This window comes from Salvelinus sp. IW2-2015, linkage group LG2, assembly GCF_002910315.2.
Source record: "Salvelinus sp. IW2-2015 linkage group LG2, ASM291031v2, whole genome shotgun sequence".
In the NCBI taxonomy this organism is placed as follows: domain Eukaryota; kingdom Metazoa; phylum Chordata; class Actinopteri; order Salmoniformes; family Salmonidae; genus Salvelinus; species Salvelinus sp. IW2-2015.
This window is the reverse complement of record NC_036839.1, coordinates 5,089,070-5,107,967: the sequence shown is the minus strand read 5'-3', so window position 1 is coordinate 5,107,967 and position 18,898 is coordinate 5,089,070. Positions and strand designations below refer to the sequence as shown.

Sequence of the window (18,898 nt, the reverse complement as noted above, 5' to 3'; positions counted from 1 at the left end):
GTTTTCCACTTCCTATAGAATTGGGACCTGTTCATCAGTGAGACACTACATCCTGTGTCTAGTTCAAACGGTACCTTTAATCCATTTATTCCCATTTCCACAATGAAAGGCTTCACCTTCTTCATGTTCGCCCCCTGTACACTGTACATTGAGAATGCTTGCTCTGCGTCTGCGCACTCACTTTCACTTTCTMTCACTTGATTAGAGCGGTAGCTAGAGCGTCTGGAGGTATTCGGTTTTCTGTCAGTCCTCTTTTCTGCAGCCCGTGGCTTTTTTTTATTGCGGCACGCCCTCGCAATGTGGCCTATTATCCCACATGCATAACACGTTTCGTGTTTGAATTTACAGTCAAACGCTGCGTGTTTGCCTTAGCAACGATAACATTCTCTATTGGCTGCTGCACCACGGCTTTCCGTTCTTTGAAATTCTACGCGCTCAGCGCTGCTCTCTTTTACTGTATGGCACRCAGTTGCGCCCCTTGCCTGCAAATCCAGTGCATTTCTATTTGCGGASTCCATGGCCTGGGCCAGTTTGAGTGCATTCTCAAACGTGAGATTAGGCTCTGATAACAATCGTATTTGTATCCTGTCATCATTAATCCCACACACTAGCCGATCGCGTAGCATTTGCGATAATGTATTCCCATGGTTAGAGTCCAATGCTAGTTTTCTCAACTCAGTCACATATTCCCCCACTGATTCGATAGGTTTTCTCATGCGTGAATCTCATGCGTTAATCAAACTTGAATCTTTATACTCTCTCACTGGGTTTGGGGTTGAAGTGATTTTTTAATAGCTCGACTAAATCTATGAATGACTTTTCTCCTGGTTTATCTGGGCTCAACAGGTTTCTCATTAAACTGTACGTCTGTGCACCGACAACGCTTATGAGTATGGATTTCTGTATAGTGGCATCAGTTATTTCATTAGCAGCAAAAAAAAWATCCATTATTTCACAGTACTCCTCTCATTCCTGATTTTTAGGATCAAATGGTGGTAGCGAGCCTATTGTTGCCAAAGCCATCTTTTCCGAATCTTTCTCCCCTCACACAGTCAATAATTTGTCCTACCCAGGGAATCAAATCCTTCAGAATCTTCCACCGCTCACTTGAGTCTCACCTCCCGCGTCGCACGCCAAACACTCCGTTAAATTCGTGGCAAAAAAATCCAACTCAGTTCTCCATAGTTATCCTCATCGCCAAACATGTAGTATCCTTGAAGGCTTCTTAGAGTTACGACTCATGAGACTTAAGTACGGTTTAGTATTTAATTGTAACTTAGAATTACATTCTCTAATGCACCTGGCTTAACTTCTTATGGCTGCAGGGGCAGTATTGAGTAGCTTGGATGAAAGGTGCACAGAGGTGCCCATATTAAACAGCCTGCTACTTAGTCCCAATTGCTAATATATGCATATTATTCATATTGGATAGAAAACACTCTGAAGTTTCTAAAACTGTTTGAATTATGTCTGTGAGTATAACAGAACTCATATGGCAGGCAAAAACCTGAGAAGTTCCACTTCCTGTTTGAATTGTTTCTGAGGTGTCAGATTTTCAACCAAGCTCTCAATTGAAATTACAGAGATATATAGATGAGTTTTCACTTCCTACGGCTTCCACTAGATGTCAACAGTCAACAGAACTTTGTCTGATGACTCTAATGTGAAGGGGGGCCGAAGGAGACAGGAATGAGTAATCACTTCCACGAGCTGATCACGCATTCACCATGTGCCTTCACATGAGTAGGACGTCCGTTCCTTCTGAAGTCAATCTAATTCTCCGGTTGGAACGTTATTCAAGATGTATGTTAAGCTACCTGAAGCTTTCTTAATCATAGTTATATAAGCAGACATAGGAAATAGCTACGGATAGCGGGAAGCAAACCCCCGTCTTGAGTCAATACTGCCATCTATTGGTAAACATAAATATACCAGGTTACTACAGAATAAATGTTGTGGATCTTAATGTTTTTCCTCATAATCCTGGACTATCGGACCACCATTTTATTATGTTTGCAATCGCAACAAATAATCTGCTCAGACCCCAACCAAGGAGCATCAAAAGTCGTGCTATAAATTCTCAGACAACCCAAAGATTCCTTGATGCCCTTCCAGACTCCCTCTGCCTACCCAAGGATGTCAGAGGACAAAAATCAGTTAACCACCTAACTGAGGAACTCAATTTAACCTTGCGCAATACCCTAGATGCAGTTGCACCCCTAAAAACGAAAAACATTTGTCATAAGAAACTAGCTCCCTGGTATACAGAAAATACCCGAGCTCTGAAGCGAGCTTCCAGAAAATTGGAACGGAAATGGCGCCACACCAAACTGGAAGTCTTCCGACTAGCTTGGAAGAACAGTACCGTGCATTATCGAAGCCCTCACTGCTGCTCGATCATCCTATTTTTCCAACTTAATTGAGGAAAATAAGAACAATCCGAAATTATTTTTGATACTGTCGCAAAGCAAGCTAAAAAGCAGCATTCCCCAAGGAGGATGGCTTTCCATTCAGCAGTAATAAATTCATGAACTTCTTTGAGGAAAAGATCATGATCATTAGACAGCAAATTAGACTCCTCTTTAAATCTGCTTTTCCTCCAAAGCTCAGTTGTCCTGAGTCTGCACAACTCTGCCAGGACCTAGGATCAAGGAAACAATCAAGTGTTTTAGTACTATATCTCTTGACACAATGATGAAAATAATCATGGCCTCTAAACCCTTCAAGCTGCATACTATTCAACTAAACTACTGAAAGAGCTGCTTCCTGTGCTTGGCCCTCCTATGTTGAACATAATACGGCTCTCTATCCACCGGATGTGTACCAAACTACTAAAAGTGGCAGTAATAAAGCCTCTCCTGAAAAAGCCAAACCTTCACCCAGAAAATATAAAAAACTATCGGTCTATGTCGAATCTTCCATTCCTCTCAAAAATTTTAGAAAAAGCGTTTGCGCAGCAACTCACTGCCTTCCGGAAGAACAAACAATGTATACGAAATGCTTCAGTCTGGTTTTAGACCCCATCATAGCACTGAGACTGCACTTGTAAAGGTGGTAAAACTTTTTAGTGGCGTCAGACCGAGGCTCTGCATCTGTCCTCGTGCTCTAGACCTTAGTGCTGCTTATGATACCATCGATCACCACATTCTTTTGGAGGGATTGGAAACCCAAATTGGTCTACACGGAAAGTTCTGGCCTGGTTTAGATCTTATCTGTCGGAAGATATCAGTTTGTCTCTGTGAATGGTTTTTCCTCTGACAAATCAACTGTATATTTCGGAGTTCATCAAGGTTCCGTTTTAGGACACTATTGTTTTCACTATATATTTTACTCTTGGGGATGTCATTCGAAAACATAATGTTAACTTCCCACTGCTATGCGGATGCAACACAGCTGTACATTGCATATGAACCAATGGCACCCCAAAATTGCACTGCTAAGAAGCTTGTGTTTCAGACATAAGGAAGTGAATTGTGCCTGCAAACTTTCTACTTTTAAACCTCCGGACAAAACAGATATGCTTGTTTCTAGTTTCCAAGGAAACAAGAGATATCTCTGTTGAATCCTGACAATAATGATATAGAAGACCTCTAGATGGAATTGTAACAGTCGTCGGTCAATAAAAGCTTGGAAGTGACGTGCACTGACGGCGTCCACTTAAACTGGACCCTTGTATCTAATCTTATATGAACGACATTATCAAGAAATCTAGTTTAGGACAGGTCTTATTTGCGCTATCTAAACGGGTAAGAGTAATGAGCAAGAGAATCAGAATAAACCTTTGCTGGTCCAAGAAATCCTACTGCACACTAGTAAAGTGTGAAATGCCGGGATGTCTTATGGTATTCATGTGCTAGCGTCAGAGCTACCCTGTAAGTCAATATGGAGCCTGTCCTTCACTGTTACGCTGGTTAACCCTGTGACATTAAAGCACTTGAACGGGAATAATAAAAGTCTCAGTTTAGTGCTCCACAATAGAGCTTGTCTATACTAATCGCTGACAAGAAAATCAAAACCTTTTGATATCATATAACTCGTAGTTCGCTAGTGCTTAGCCCTCCGCCTGTACCTACTTAGGCCTTCGCCTGATTAAGGCAGCAAGGGCTGCATGGTCAAGGGTATTGTAGCTGCTGGACTCCAAAGGAAAGAACTTTAGCAAAGGCATGACATTGGGCTTTTGTGCTCGTACGGGAGCTTATTACGCGACATGTATGGTCCTTAGTTCACTGCTGTACAGCGACCTCCAAGCTGTAGCTCTAACGAGTCACGGTAAACGGCGATGTGCCTTCCTAATTGGGCAGTGCCTAGAATTTATAGCAACACTGGAGGGGCTGTTTCTGTTTCTATAGAGCTCCATTTATGGAGGAGTCGCCTACCATGATGAGAGAGACGGGAGTCGCGGTGCATTCTTAATACCTTACAGTCTCTATTTGTTGAAGGGAGGTATTGTCGATGACTTCCTCTGCGAACCTTCTCAGTAGGAGTTGTCGGTATGATTGAGTGTATTGTCTGGGCCGAGGAGAGTGTGAAGGGAGGAACGGTAATAAGGGCTACTGAGCGAAGAAGCCGCTGTCGCTTGTCTCTGCCTGGCACGCGTGATCCGGACACCGTTCTTCTACAACACTAGTTGGAGTTCCTCTGGCCTCTAAACGGGTCGATGGTGTAGTTAAGGGGTGAGTCCACTGGCTTTACTGGGGTCGCCTTGGCCTCCATGCCGTCCGTAGGAGGGGTGCGTTCCTTGTGGTGTGGTTGAGTCGAGCCTGACATTGTGATACTTCCTGAATGTGGTGGGCGCCAGCCCGTGGGGCTTTGGGTTGGTCGCATTGGCGGAGATCTTTGTGGGGGATACGCTTCCCCAAGCTTGTATTCTTCAGGATGGGATGTGGTCGGTTGAAGAATGTTCCCTGGGTTTTCTAGTGGTGAGGGTGGGGTGCATGTGCTTTGTGCAAAGTGGGTGGTGGTATATAATTCGCTAGCACCTGTTTGGCCTGTCGAGGGTATATCACTTCGGAATAGAGGCCACAGTGGTCGGCACTGAGGGTCCTGACGTAGTCTCTAAGGTCCTGTAGAGTTATGAGTGCTCGGCTTAGTTTGTGTTACGGGCAGAGGGCGTGATGGGATCGTTGCTCGTTTATATCTTGGAAGTACTTCTTTTCTGTGATCCGGTGGTCCGATGTGGAATCTTTAGAGTAGACTCTCTGAATCTTATCTTTTTCGGCGCTCTCTCGTCGCGCACCTTGAGTCGCCTAGGTACATGCCGCTGAGGGAATAACATTGGGCTGATGAACATGCTCTGCTTGTCCCCCCGTCACACCTGGCCGTAGTCTTGCTGCTACTTTGTCGCAGTGTCAATCTCGGATTGGTTCTGCTGTTCTGGCGCTATGGACTTGACTGTCAGACGGTGACGTGCTGATCTGCGTATCAGACGATGACTGTTAGTCTAATCTTCTAGAGAAGGCAGGAGTCGGATAGAGATTACTCTCAAAATGAGATTCTCGCTATGCAACGTCAAAGTGACATTATATCCCTGAGTGTTTCTGTACTTGGTTGTCAAAGTCGGCTCCTCGACAATAACTGTCGATTATTAATTTTCAATTTGACAAAATGGCTGGTCTTTCTAAGTGAAATTTGAACATCATTGGCCATGTCTCTTGAGTAATCTCCACCCGCACAGCACGAAAAGGGGTACATGGTCCACCGCCTCATTATGCCTGGTGTCTTCTCTCTAGGTTTGCTTCCTCGGGTTTTGAGTCCATTTCTGAGGGGACGTGTGTTTCCTAGCCAGGCACGTGACGATGGCTTCTACACCGTGCAATTGCCTATGGATGTCTGTGGGGTTGGGATAGAGTCACGTTATGAACATGATTAGCCTGAGCCAGAAGGGTTATTGTAGATACTATTTGATTTTGATTATCTTGACAATAGGGATCTCGATTCTCGAATTCATATACATAATTAACACATCATATATAGGATGTTAAACACGTTGGGAGAACTGCCCTGAACACGGGTAACCGTGGACAGAAGGTAGAACATCAGGATGTATAATGGCAGAAATTGTTACTTTGTATGTTCAGGGAGCAAAAGGGGACGAGTCCAGATGTTGTGGGAATGAAATTTGAACTAGGTTCTGTGAAATATATAGGAGCAACCATAGGAAATAGGTAAGGGTGGCAAAGGCGCTGACGTGTAACAGTGTGGCTGTCTAAGGAAGTTATATAAGATTTTGAAATATAGGCCAGTAAGTTAATGTATAGAACACCAGATGTGTCTTAGGCCTACAAGCTTATGGTTGTTATGACAAGGGCGATACTAAGCTAACTAATGAATAATGACATCACTCCTTGTTTTAATAATGTATGACCACACACAATGATATAGTTAGATAATAACAATAATGAAGGGACGATCAAAGGAAATGAGAAGGTGTTATTAATGTATATAAAATAATAATTTTATCTGCACAATAGTGAACAGTGTAAACAACACACTAAATAAATATAAATAATCAATCTATTATATTTTTTATTTTTTATTCTTGATTACAGCATATGCAAAATGTACGACAACGACCGAATTTGTGAAAATGGCTAATCCTACATGGGTGGTATTGCTCATTGAGAGGCTTGGTGTTCACAATCAGAACGCAGGATCGGTCTTATTTCTGTAGATATCAAGAAATATACATATCACTCAAAGGTTTGAACACCTACTATCATCAAGAGTTTTTCTTCATTTTTACTATTTTCTAAATTGTAGAATAAGAGTGAAGACATCAAAACTATGAAATAACACATATGGAATCATGTAGTAACCAATAAAGTGTTAAACAAATGAAAATATATTAATATTTTAGATTCTTCTAAGTAGCCCACCTTTGCGATAATGACAGCTTTGCACCACTCTGCATACCTTTCAATAGCTTCATGAGTCCCTGGAATGCATTTCAATAAACAGGTTTGCCTTGTTAAAAGTTCATTTGTGGAATTTTCTTTCCTTCTTCATGCGTTTGAGCCAATCAGTTGTGTTGTGACCAGGTAGTGGTGGTATACAGAAGATAGCCCTATTTGGTAAAGACCAAGTCAATATTATGCGCAAGAACAGCTCAAATAAGCAAGAGAAATGACAGTCCATCGTACTTTAAGACATGAAGGTCAGTCAACCCTGAAACTTTCAAGAATTTTGAACGTTTTTCACAGTGACAGCACAAAAACCATCAAACACTAAGAGTAAACTGGCTTGCATGAGGACCGCCACAGGAAAGGAAGACCCAGAGTTACCTCTGCTGCAGAGGATAAGTTCATTAGAGTTACCAGCCAAATAAATGCTTCACAGAGTTCAAGTAAAAGACACATCTCAACATCAACTGTTCAGAGGAGACTGCCTGAATCAGGCCTTCATGGTCTAATTGCTGTGTCTTTGTGAGATGCAGAGTAGGTGAACGGATGATCTCCACATGTGTGGTTCCCACCGTGAAGCATGGAGGAGGAGGTGTGATGGTGTGGGGGTGCTTTGCTGGTGACACTTTCTGTGATTTATTTAGAATTCAATGCACACTTAATCAGCATGCTTACCACAGCATTCTGCAGCGATACGCCATCCCATCTGGTTTGCACTTAATGGGACTATCATTTGTTTTTCAACAGGACCAAACACACCTCCAGGCTGTGTAAGGGCTACTTGACCAATAAGGAGAGTGATRGAGTGCTGCATCAGCTGACCTGGCCTCCACAATCACCCGATCTCACCCAATTGAGATGGTTTGGGATGAGTTGGACTGCAGAGTGAAGGAAAAGAAGCCAGCAAGTGCTCAGCATATGTGGGATCTCCTTCAAGACTGTTGGAAAAGCATTCCAGGTGAAGCTGGTTGAGAGAATGCCAAGAGTGTGGAAAGCTGTCATCAAGGCAACGGATGGCTACTTTGAAGAATCTAAAATATATTTTGATTTGTTTCACACGTTTTTGGTTACTACATGATTCCATACTTGTTATGGCATAGTTTTGATGTCTTCACTATTATTCTACAATGTAGAAAACAGATAAAATAAAGAAAAACTCTTGAATGAGTAGGTGTGTCCAAACTTTTGACTGGTACTGTATATGGATGATTTATAAAGCCAGGCGCATTTAACAGTTAGGCTATTGTGTCATGGGTGCGTGCTGGTGGCAGGGAAGTCAGGTGCAGGAGAGTGAACTTGGTATAAACGGAGCAGTTTAATAAAAATAAAAATAAACCTCCAGAAACCAACATATAAAAAAATAAATAAGAGGGTGCAAAACCCGTCGCACACCAGAACATAACTAGGACCAATACATACAACAAACAATCACCGACAAGGACATGAGGGGAAACAGGTTAAATACACAACATGTAATTGATGGGATTGGAACCAGGTGTGATGGAAGACAAGACAAAAACAATGGAAAATGAAAAATTGATCAGTGATGGCTAGAAGGTCGGTGACGTTGACCGCCGAACGCCGCCCGAACAAGGAGAGGGACCGACTTCGGCGGAAGTCGTGACATATTGATTATAGACCTAATTAAGTTGGGGTTTCCTCTCTCCTCACTTTTCTCAGACAATTAAGGCAAAGGCTGTTTTCTCATCTCCTAACTCCGCTGCTGCCTCCACAGCGTTGTTCTGGTTACTGGTTACCTTTGCTAAGATGCACATAGCAACATGGTCTAGGAAAATGCGGCAATTCAACAGCGCACTGATGTGTTTCAGAACAGTGGACAGCGACCACTATCCACCGTTTGCGAAAGTGCATCTGTTATAAAATAATATGATTTTTATAAGCGTTGCACCATTGTTTTTACATAATATAACCATATACAATTTCAATAGCACGTCTTAGAGTGATGGACTGTGCCACCCCTATGGCCTCCACAATGAATTAGTCCACTTAGACAGGCACAAATCAGACAGGTGTCTGTACACCATGATTTTATTTMTATATTTTTGCTACTGCTCGACTAAAGAAATCTTGATCGACCAACAGCTTATCGACCAAACAATCGACCAGTCAACTAAATGGGGTCAGTCCTAATAGGCCTACTGCTCATATATTCTTATACTGTATACTTATACTAGAATTTTACATTCATCAGCCTTAAAGTTGCAATATGTAACTTTTCGGGCGACCCAACCAAATTCACATAGAAATGTGTGTTATATATCTGTCTTTCTCACTCGGGGCATCCCGAGTGGCACAACGGTCTAAGGCACTAGAGGCGGTACTACAGACCCGGGTTCATTCCCGGGCTGTGCCACAACCGGCTGTGGCCGGGAGTCCCATAGGACGGCGCACAATTGAGCCAGTGTCTTCCGGGTTAGGGGAGGTTTTGGCTGGGGGGCTTTACTCATCGCACTCTAGTGACTCCTTGTGGCRGGTCGGGTGCCTGCAGGCTGACCCCGGGTYGCCAGTTTAATGGTGTTTCMTCTGACACATTGGTGCGTCTGGCTTCCAGTTTAAGCTGGCAGATGTTATGGAGCGCAGTTAGGCGAGTCATGTTTCGGAGGACACATGATTCCACCTTCGCCTCTCCCGAGCCCGTTGGGGATTTTCAGCAATAAGACAAKGTCGAAATTGGGGAGAAAAAGGGTCTGAAGAAGTCAATGGGGTTGAACTATGGTTAAAATATGTGCAGTGAAAAGTGTTGCCAATCAAAAAGGTGTCACATTAGAGGAAATTAAGGGTTGCATAAATGTGACAAGACACAAAAATATATGCATTAATTTGTTCGTTCAACCCCAATCCATCCAATTCATGAGTGCCAAGCAGAGATGCACTGGGTCCCATTTTTTAAGTTGGCCTATTTGTGTAGCGTAGTCAGGTACATGGTTTCTCATGGTCTCATGATGAGGTAGCCATGTCTGCGGATTCAAAATCCTCTTGGTTTAATGGTAATGATGTTGGTTTCTCCAGTGGGAAACCATGGTTTCAGATCCCACCTGTGACAGTTGGTATGACTGTACTGGGGGTTAAACTCCAAACCTTCCTAACTCAGGTTGGACACTCTAACTACAAGGCCACTGAGTATGTACTACGGTTACTGTTATGACTCCTAAATGAGTTGGCCAACTGTGCACTAACCCTGATGTTTACTCACCATACGTCCTCTGCGTCCACATCGCACTCCGCCCCAAACTGGCAGATGTCACAGGTAGACGTCTCCTTCTGCCCAGTCTCTGCTGACCCCTCACCCCCTGAGAGAGAAAGAGCAAGAGATAGAAACAGAGACATAAGTCTAATAGGTCTAACAGATCTCACGTCAAACTTTATATATTTGATCAATGTACTGTATTTGATTTATTTTTGCTGTTATCAAAATAGCTAAGCATACAGCCAGGCAATCCCTCTTGCTTAACAAAATGTGTGTTGACTATGTCAGGGATTTTTCTGCCATTGAAATCCTTGGGTGGGCCGCGAGCCGAACAGTGCAAACAGTGTAAAAAATATATACAATATACAGTGCCAGTCAAAAAAATTGGACACACGTACTCATTCCAGGAATTTTCTTTATTTTTACTATTTTGTACATCGCAGAATAATAGTGAAGACATCAAAACTATGAAATAACACATATGGAATCATATGGAATCAACCAGCTTCACCTGGATTGCTGGCCACACACACAACACACACACAATAACGATGTGGTCATTTAACCAACGTATTAGTGGCCGCATACAGGAATCAAACCCACAATTTCACAGGCCCTTATAAGGCCCCTACAGACACCCATATATATATACACAGTGTTTCAATAAGTTTACTTCCCCCAGAAACACTAAAACCACAAAATCTCACAATTCCTCAATCACAAAATGTTACTGTGACCCCCAGCAACCGAAGTCAGACGTCTCAAGTGCCCCTACAGCCACCCTATCCAACAATCAGCCCGCACGGTCGCTTTGATTCCTACTTTCCTTCCTTCTGTCCCTTCTTCTTTCCCTTTCTCCATCCCTCCCTCTCTCTATCTCTGCCGCCTGAAATCCCTGCTGATATTTCTAGAGTCTCTCCTTTATTCCATCATAATAATTTTTTCTCTCTCGGTGTGCCATGGAGCCACCGGCTGTAGGTGGCAGGACTAGAATGCTCTCTGGTTGCCTGTGAGCTTATGGAGGTCCAATGCCCCGACCGGTGCATAGCCACAACTCATCAGTAGCCAGGTGGGGAAAAAAGCAATCTGCCCAAACTTAAATTGCGTATCCCTCCTCAGAGAATCCCTTGTTTCGCATCMTTCATTTTCCCCCTACCTTGAGTTCTTGGAGTATGTTTCCTTGGGGTGTTTGGAAATAATGTTTGGACTGGATAATCCTGGTTTTTAGTCTAGCTTTCATCTGGTGTAGTGCCTGTTTGACCTGGTTTGTCCTATTTTAAACTGATAAGTCAGTTTTAGTGTTAATTTCATGAAGCTTTGTCCTTGTTTTGGTTCGTTCACTATTTGTTTTGTCTGATTYGTGCTTTGGTTTGTCTACACTCATACACGTTTGGCTTAAAAATCCTTCTTTAACCTGTCTCCTCCCCTTCATCTACAAGTGACATCAATAAGGGAGCATAGCTTTCAGCTGGATTCACCTGGTAAGCCTATAATAGTCGTAATAATCATTCATAATTAATTAGATTTCTATAGAGCTTTTCATAGAATATCAAAGTGCTTCAAGAGCAAAAAACAAACAAGCAATATTTCATGATAGGTCAACCAATAGAGGCCAACTCTTTGAAATGTGCATCCTCTGAAGATGGAGAGGGTCAGTTCTTGGCTTGAGAGGAGAGAGTTGGTCAGAAGATGGTAGATGATGGTGATGGAGTCTGCTGATGATCTTGTAGAGGGCAAGTCTGGGAACCAACCTGACTCTTAGCCACTGGACTTCTGTTCCACTCTGTGTAGCACCCACTTGGGTGATGCCTCAGCAGCTCTGGGCAGCAGAAAGCTCACAGCACAAAGTTCAGAATAGTACGTACTACTCTCATTCCTAACACGCTTCAGGCAACTCTTCAAATGACACTGACACTGTRTCCAAATGCATTTTTCAAACAAAAACATTACCCAGCTAGCTAGCTAGCTCGCTAGCCAAGCCAAAAAATGGTTAACCTGTCAGTCAATTTGCAAATTCGTAGGCTCAWAAACACTAGGTATATGCAATAAAAACTCAATGTTATCAAAAACATAAGAGCAACGTAGTAATCACCGATTAAACACACCAACAAAAAAAGTCAATATATACACATTTACATGAGCTTTGTGCTTAGGCTGCTACTAGGGCGCCATGGCAACTATAGAATATGAATTCATGAAACTATGGGTGTGTTCGTAAATTCACTCTGGCTATTTACTCAGATTTCAGAGCACTCTCGTCTGAGTGTGCCAGAGCGCAGAATAACTGATGAATTTAGGAACATTTAACACATGTTGAATATGGCCGGTGTTAGTAAACRTYGGCAAAAGAGTGTAATTCAATTGTTGCCAGTAGCACATTTATAGTCATCAACTCTCTGGATAACATAAAAACAGCCCAACGAGCTCTGCTAGGGAGAGCAAAATTGTCAAAGTGAGGTGTTCTCTCATTTGTGTCTGGAAGTAGCTAACAAGCTAGCCAACGTTTGCCAGTTAGCTTGGGTGCTTGACTGCCGTTGTGAGGTCAGAACACTCAGATTAACCCTACTCCTCGGCCAGATGGTCCAGCGTGCTCTCTGAACGATCCGAGAGCGAAATGCTCTGAATTTCCGAAGCGAAAATCTGACAACGCTCTGAATTTACGATCGCACTCCAGATTGAATTGATGAAGACACCCTATCCAACAATCAGCCCTTACGTTCGCTTTGATTCCTACTGAATGTTTTGTACACTGCTAATGTTTTGTACACTCAGTGTATATGATAGTAACAACTTTATTGTCTTTCTGATACAATGTAACGGATAGGCAGTTTATGTCAGGCAAAGTAAAGGATGCCCTTGGGCCCACCTACCTTGGGGCCAAAATGGAGACGATGAGCAAAGGCACATCGACCTAATGTGGCCAACGTCATKGGTCCAATGTTTTAACCCGCATTGGGCCCACAACGTGCCAATGTGAACATGTTTGCTGGGTAGTGCTTTGGCTTGTCCACTCTCGTGCATATTTGGTCTGGTAAGTACTTTGTTTTATCTTAATTTGATCTCCCTGTTGCAGGAGAACCTTCCTGCAATGCRGATTTAAAAAGGCTTCTGGTGTTTGTCATTTCCACTTTGACATTTTAGACTTAGATCCCTACATAATGATCGTACATCTGTTCCTATTAGTCTGGTTAGTTATTTTTTTGTCTACTGTTGTATAAACTGTATTTGGTCTGATTGGTGCTTTGGTTTGTGACCCTTTCCTGACTGTTTCGGTGCCTATTTAGTGTGGTGTTGTCTGGATAGCACTTGCTCAACGTTAAATCAAGCCTCGTTCAGGTTCAAATTCTTCCCTTGTTTTGTCGATCTCAGTATTGGTTCTGACCATGTACATGGATGTGCCTGGAGTCCAGTAGAAAGGAGAGAAAGGTTGGCGAAAACAAGAAAATAGAACGTTTCCTTGCAGTGACAGTTTGAAAATTCCTCTCCATTCCTCCATTTTTGTTTGAACCTGTGTCTTTGCCCTCAGGGCTTGGCAGAGCACAGACACAAACAAACACACATCCTGAATGCTTAAGACTCGTTCTCTTTGTTGCTGTCTCTGTGAAGATATAACCCAGTCAGGCAAGGAAAGGTGTACATTCTGTATTCATGGGACTATTCTATACTTTAGGACTCTCCAGAAGGTAAGGTGAGCCTCCATTCTCTTAATCTGCAAAAAGCAGCTTGAATCCCAAAGCAGTACTACATACAGTAACAATATAACAATTCCAACTGCAAGTTCCAACCAGAGAAAATATGCAAAACAGTTTACATCCTTCGAAAACAAAAGGATATATCATACAATTGATTTCGAAAATGCGAGTTGCATTCAAGTGTTCAAATGAGGTTTCATTAGACTTGAAGTTGACAGTTCAATTATTCTGTGAATTTTCTTATCCAGGTTGAACTGAGGTGATTGACTGCTGATTGCAAAAACACCTAATTTCAGCCCGTCTACCACTTTCTCTGTTGTATAAAACATTAATAAATGTCATACTGAAGCTGTATTTTAAACTGCATCCCTTGCACAAACGCTTCACCTCACCTCACACACACACACACACACACGCACACACGCGCACACACACACACGCACACTACACATAAATACACCCAACACCCACCTACCCCTCTCCCCACCCACCCAACACTCTACATTCTCAATAAAATCACAAAGTGACTTGGGACAACAGGCAGTGCTTTACCCTCTTTCCTCCCAAGTCCCCATATCCCGATTTATTTTGGTTGCAACACTACACAACATCTCCCCTGTTCCTGTCTACTCATCCCAGGAATCAGGAGACACAGGAAAGTACTGACTGTAACAAAATGCCCTGTTTGTACTCTTCACATCACACTGTATTGATCAGAACCAGAATCTGACCAGCGCCCCATTTGAAAAAAACCCCCAGAAGAACTTAACAATATTCGTATATGTTCTACCTGGAAATTGTCACTAAYACATATGGCAGCAAATACACTTACAAGATTCATAGAAGATCCCTGTAATAACTGACTTATACGGGTGGTTAACAATTAGACATCACATAAATGTATTATAAAAAAAACATGAAAGAGTGTAAGCTAAGCCTAATACGGTCTCACATACATGGGACACACGAATGTCAATGCACTTGGATCATAGTAGTAACAGAAATGTTGCATGTAGTATATAAAAAAAACATACAAGAGTGTAAGCTCATGCAATGTGACACTTATTGAAAAAAAGGAAGAGGAGAGAAGAAGGACAGGAGGAGGAGAAGAGATATACTGCCCAGCCTTAACCATGGAAACTCATAACTGAAAATGTATATTACAAATATTGTATTTTTATTATRGGAACACACATACAAATACATCAAACGTACAATCAATCTTTTCCAAAGACCCAAAGGGGGAGCCAAAGACGGAGAACAAAGACGGAGCAAGAAAGGGGGAGAGAAATAAAGAGAGMGAAAAATAAATGGTACGCAACAGATAAGAGATGTATAGTACGGTTAGATTTTGTTCTCAGTAATAGAGCTCCCCACACTGACCAAGACCCCTCTCTCAACCGAGACAGAGAGAGATAGASACAGAGAGAGAGAGTGAGAGCGAGAGAGAGATGGAGATTTAGGGCACTCCAGCAGCACCTATCACAGGGATGATGAATGAAGCCCACACACCTCTAAAAAACATAGTGTTTCAAGAGCGACCTTGGTTACAAACACAGAGAGGGAAAAGGCACGTACAAGCATGGCAGCACACACACAAACACATACACACACACACACACGGTGCATGGGATGATGAGGACTGCTGCTGGTGTGTGGTCACTGGGACAATGCAGCTTCAGAATGGAGTAAACCACATGGTTCACTGTTATTACTGGTTGATCCTAATTTCCTTTCAACTCAGTAGAGCTTGATGACTATAATGTAAAAAGACTGCATGCTACCTTCAATACTTGTACTGGCAAGTATATAGTAYGGATAAGCGATGTGCAAGACATCAATTGAACCAAACCAACATTGCAGTACTTGCAAAAACCCCTGTTTCCCACTCAATTGATATTGCAGAATGTGGTTACCTATAGCAAAAATCCTCCTTAAAGAGTAACTTTCATGAAAAAAGCAAAAGTTATAGATTTATATTCTCTTATTAGTAATCTAGCTCTTTTTGCCCCAAACAGTTCAACTCTACCATTGAAATTGTGATGTAGAGGCACCTTGAGAAGGTGCATCTATGTCACCTCAAGGTAAGGGTTCAGTATTAAATACACTCTCTTCCAGATGTTTTGGGTGGTACCACCTCAAGGCTTACTATAAAAGCATGTGACAGCGTGCCGTATTTGGCAATGGTCTTGGTACGTGGAGAGCATGATGCTTCCTTGACTAGACTACTGACGCTACACAAAATTCAAAAGGCAGTATGGCACATTTACGCATATGACCAAATTCAACATTTGTGCTTTCCGTTTCATACACATTAATGTGCTTTTATGAAGAAAAAAAAACCAGGCTATAAGGATAATACGTTTATATTCGTAGCTGCATCCATCATAACAAGAAATAGATGACAATGTTGGGTCATGACAACTTGTTGTATTTTTTTCCTAACCATTGATTGTTGGAAAAATCCGCTAAGACAGTTTGCTCATATGGGGCAGATGTATATATTTTCAAATCCTTTATTTACAATATTCATCCCGTGCCCACACATTTCTAATTCAGAAAAGTGAAAGCATACCTGTGAGACGGGTCACCCTGGTCGTAGTTGTAGTTTTTTATACAGTACCCAAAACCAATCTGTGAGTTCATTTTACCATTGGAAAAAGAGCTACTGTGTAAATACTGCATTGCGGGTTGAATCTAATTGAGACACTAATCATCATTTTCAAGGTGATGATTGTACTTTTTTTACCAACACAATACTACAGTAAATGTGAGTCCACATTTCAAAGATTTTTTTTGCACCCCATGTCAATAACTTGGCACCTTACCACTATGAGCTCACTGACCAGAGCCTTATTTGCTTGCGATGCACATCATTTTAATATCAGAGCCTGCCATTGGACTTCTGGTAAGTCTGCTTTAGTGAGGAAGTTGGGATTAGGTACAACTATGTTTACCCACCACAAAATGTATATATATATATATATATATATATGAGCAATTTCCCCCAATTTGTCAACTGAATACAGTTTAAGGGGTTGGGCAAAGACTGAAATTGGGTTTGAGAGTTACTCTTTAAATGTAAAAAAAATAAATAAAAAAATAATCCTTAAATGTACATGCTACCAAAAAAAAAAAAAAAGGAAGTTGATAATATAACAGCAAGAACAGTGTTCTGGGTGAATTGTTGTTTTCCGTGGGGCACCCAGGAGCGCAACTTGTACTGGGGATGGGGGGGACATGACCCCCCTACATTCTGAAATTGTATTTTTGACCCCCCTCCAGTTTTATCAACGTGCTCTGATACAAAAAGAGGCTACGGTGTGCTTTAGGACCACGCGGATGCCTCAGAGCGGTCGGGTAGGCTGTTTGGCGGTATCAGCCGACTGGATTTAGATCCGAGCAGACACCACAGAGCATGCGGCTGTTGTCTGTGTGTGTTGTGCTTTCTCTCCAAGTTGTAAAAGGAAGCAGAGCAGAAACTGGCTACTCTTTATTTGACTGAGGTAGCTGGCAAGGCAATGGCTGTTTGACTTAACACAAAAACATATGTATTTCTAGTGCAACTGACATGTAATGTTAGCTAATGCATTTCATGTCTCATCCTGTCTGGACTGAAGTTCTGTCTGAAGCGAATTAACTAGCTAGCTATTAGCTACCACAGTCAGTTCAGCTCTAGTTACTGTATCTGTTAGGTAGCAATATCTAACAGCTGTTGAGTGTATGAAAATGTTTTGTAGCTTTTATTTTGTCCCGCTTCAACAGAAGTAAATTAAACTGGCTAGTTTTCGCGAGTTGTTAATGTACCATTAGAGCTAGCAAAAAGTTGGCTAGCTCACTGACTTACGCTATTATTCTTACCTCAAAAATCACAATAGACCTGAATCAAACGATGAAACCAGCGGCCAAACGATTGTCTTTTTTTGACAGCGCAATGTGAATTTTTATTACAGCCAGTATAGCAATGCAACATTATTCATCTGTCAGTTTCCCGAGCTAATTTCCAACTTTTTTTCACACTGACAGAGTATAAACAGCTCTACAGGCTTCACTGTCATGACGCACAGTCAGTACACAGCAACTATGCTCATCATGTCTTAGCAGGATCAGATGGTGATAGGTGGCCCAGCAGGGTCAGAGCCAGGGAAGACCAGTCTACATAGCTCAGGTGAATTTATATGTATTATATAGTATATTATAGTACAACCAGTGATTTAATACGAAGTTCCATCTTGAGTTGATGGTCATTTCAAATGTTTAACCATTGATTATATTCTTGGATAATATAATGTATAAATGTCCACCACGGTTATTCTTTGTCATGCCTCATCTGAGCAGAATTCGATGGTGGAAAGGGTCTAAGCAGGGTCAGGCAACCAGGGAAGACCAGTCTGTGATGGCGCTGAGGTGCAACACTTTACTCTCTCTGTGCAGCGAACACTGGACAAGCCAGAAGCTTCAAAGATTGAAACTATTTAAGGCAGTCTGAAATAACCTCAAGTTGATTTSCAATCTGTATCAAGGGTTGACAGAGGCGTTTCCGGTTGACACAAAACATGTAAAAGAAAAATGTGAGGAAGATCTGGGAGACACTATTGATGGTGGTGAATGCATACAGATATGTTTGAATGCCCAGTCACGCTCATATAATCTCAGACATAAATTACTGCCTCCAAAGAGGCTGACTGCTCTGCCCCCCTTAAGGACAGTGGAACTACGGGACCTCCAGGCCTATAGGCCTTCACTCACTATCCGGGGAACACACATCTCTCCGGACGTGAGAGTACAGCTTACCCCCTGGAGATACGGACCTCCAGGCATATAGGCCTTCACTCACTGTCYGGGTCAACACCCCTCTCTCTGGGCATGACTTCCAGCCGGGGACACCCCCCACCTCCACAACCTCRCACACCAGGCGAACCAGGGCACCCAGAAATGTAATTCCTCTGCTGGAGGTGTAAAACACAAAAGGGGACATATTTGCATATGTTATGATCTTGTGTAGGCTGTCTGAATTCTGACAGAGTATGTTATTTATCTCAGCATGTCTACAGATTCTCATTTCTCCCTGTTTTTGTTTGCTTGGAAATGTTGATACT

The 18,898-nt window shown here is 42.3% G+C and overlaps 1 protein-coding gene across 1 annotated transcript in view; it reads right to left on the bottom strand.

The window, feature by feature from the left end:
* Positions 1-18,898, bottom strand: part of LOC111972604 (tomoregulin-2-like) — a 198,923-nt gene that overhangs the window by 32,428 nt on the left and 147,597 nt on the right. The window contains 1 exon segment of the mRNA XM_070446709.1: positions 10,114-10,210. Within this exon segment, the coding sequence (XP_070302810.1) occupies positions 10,114-10,210 (97 nt within the window).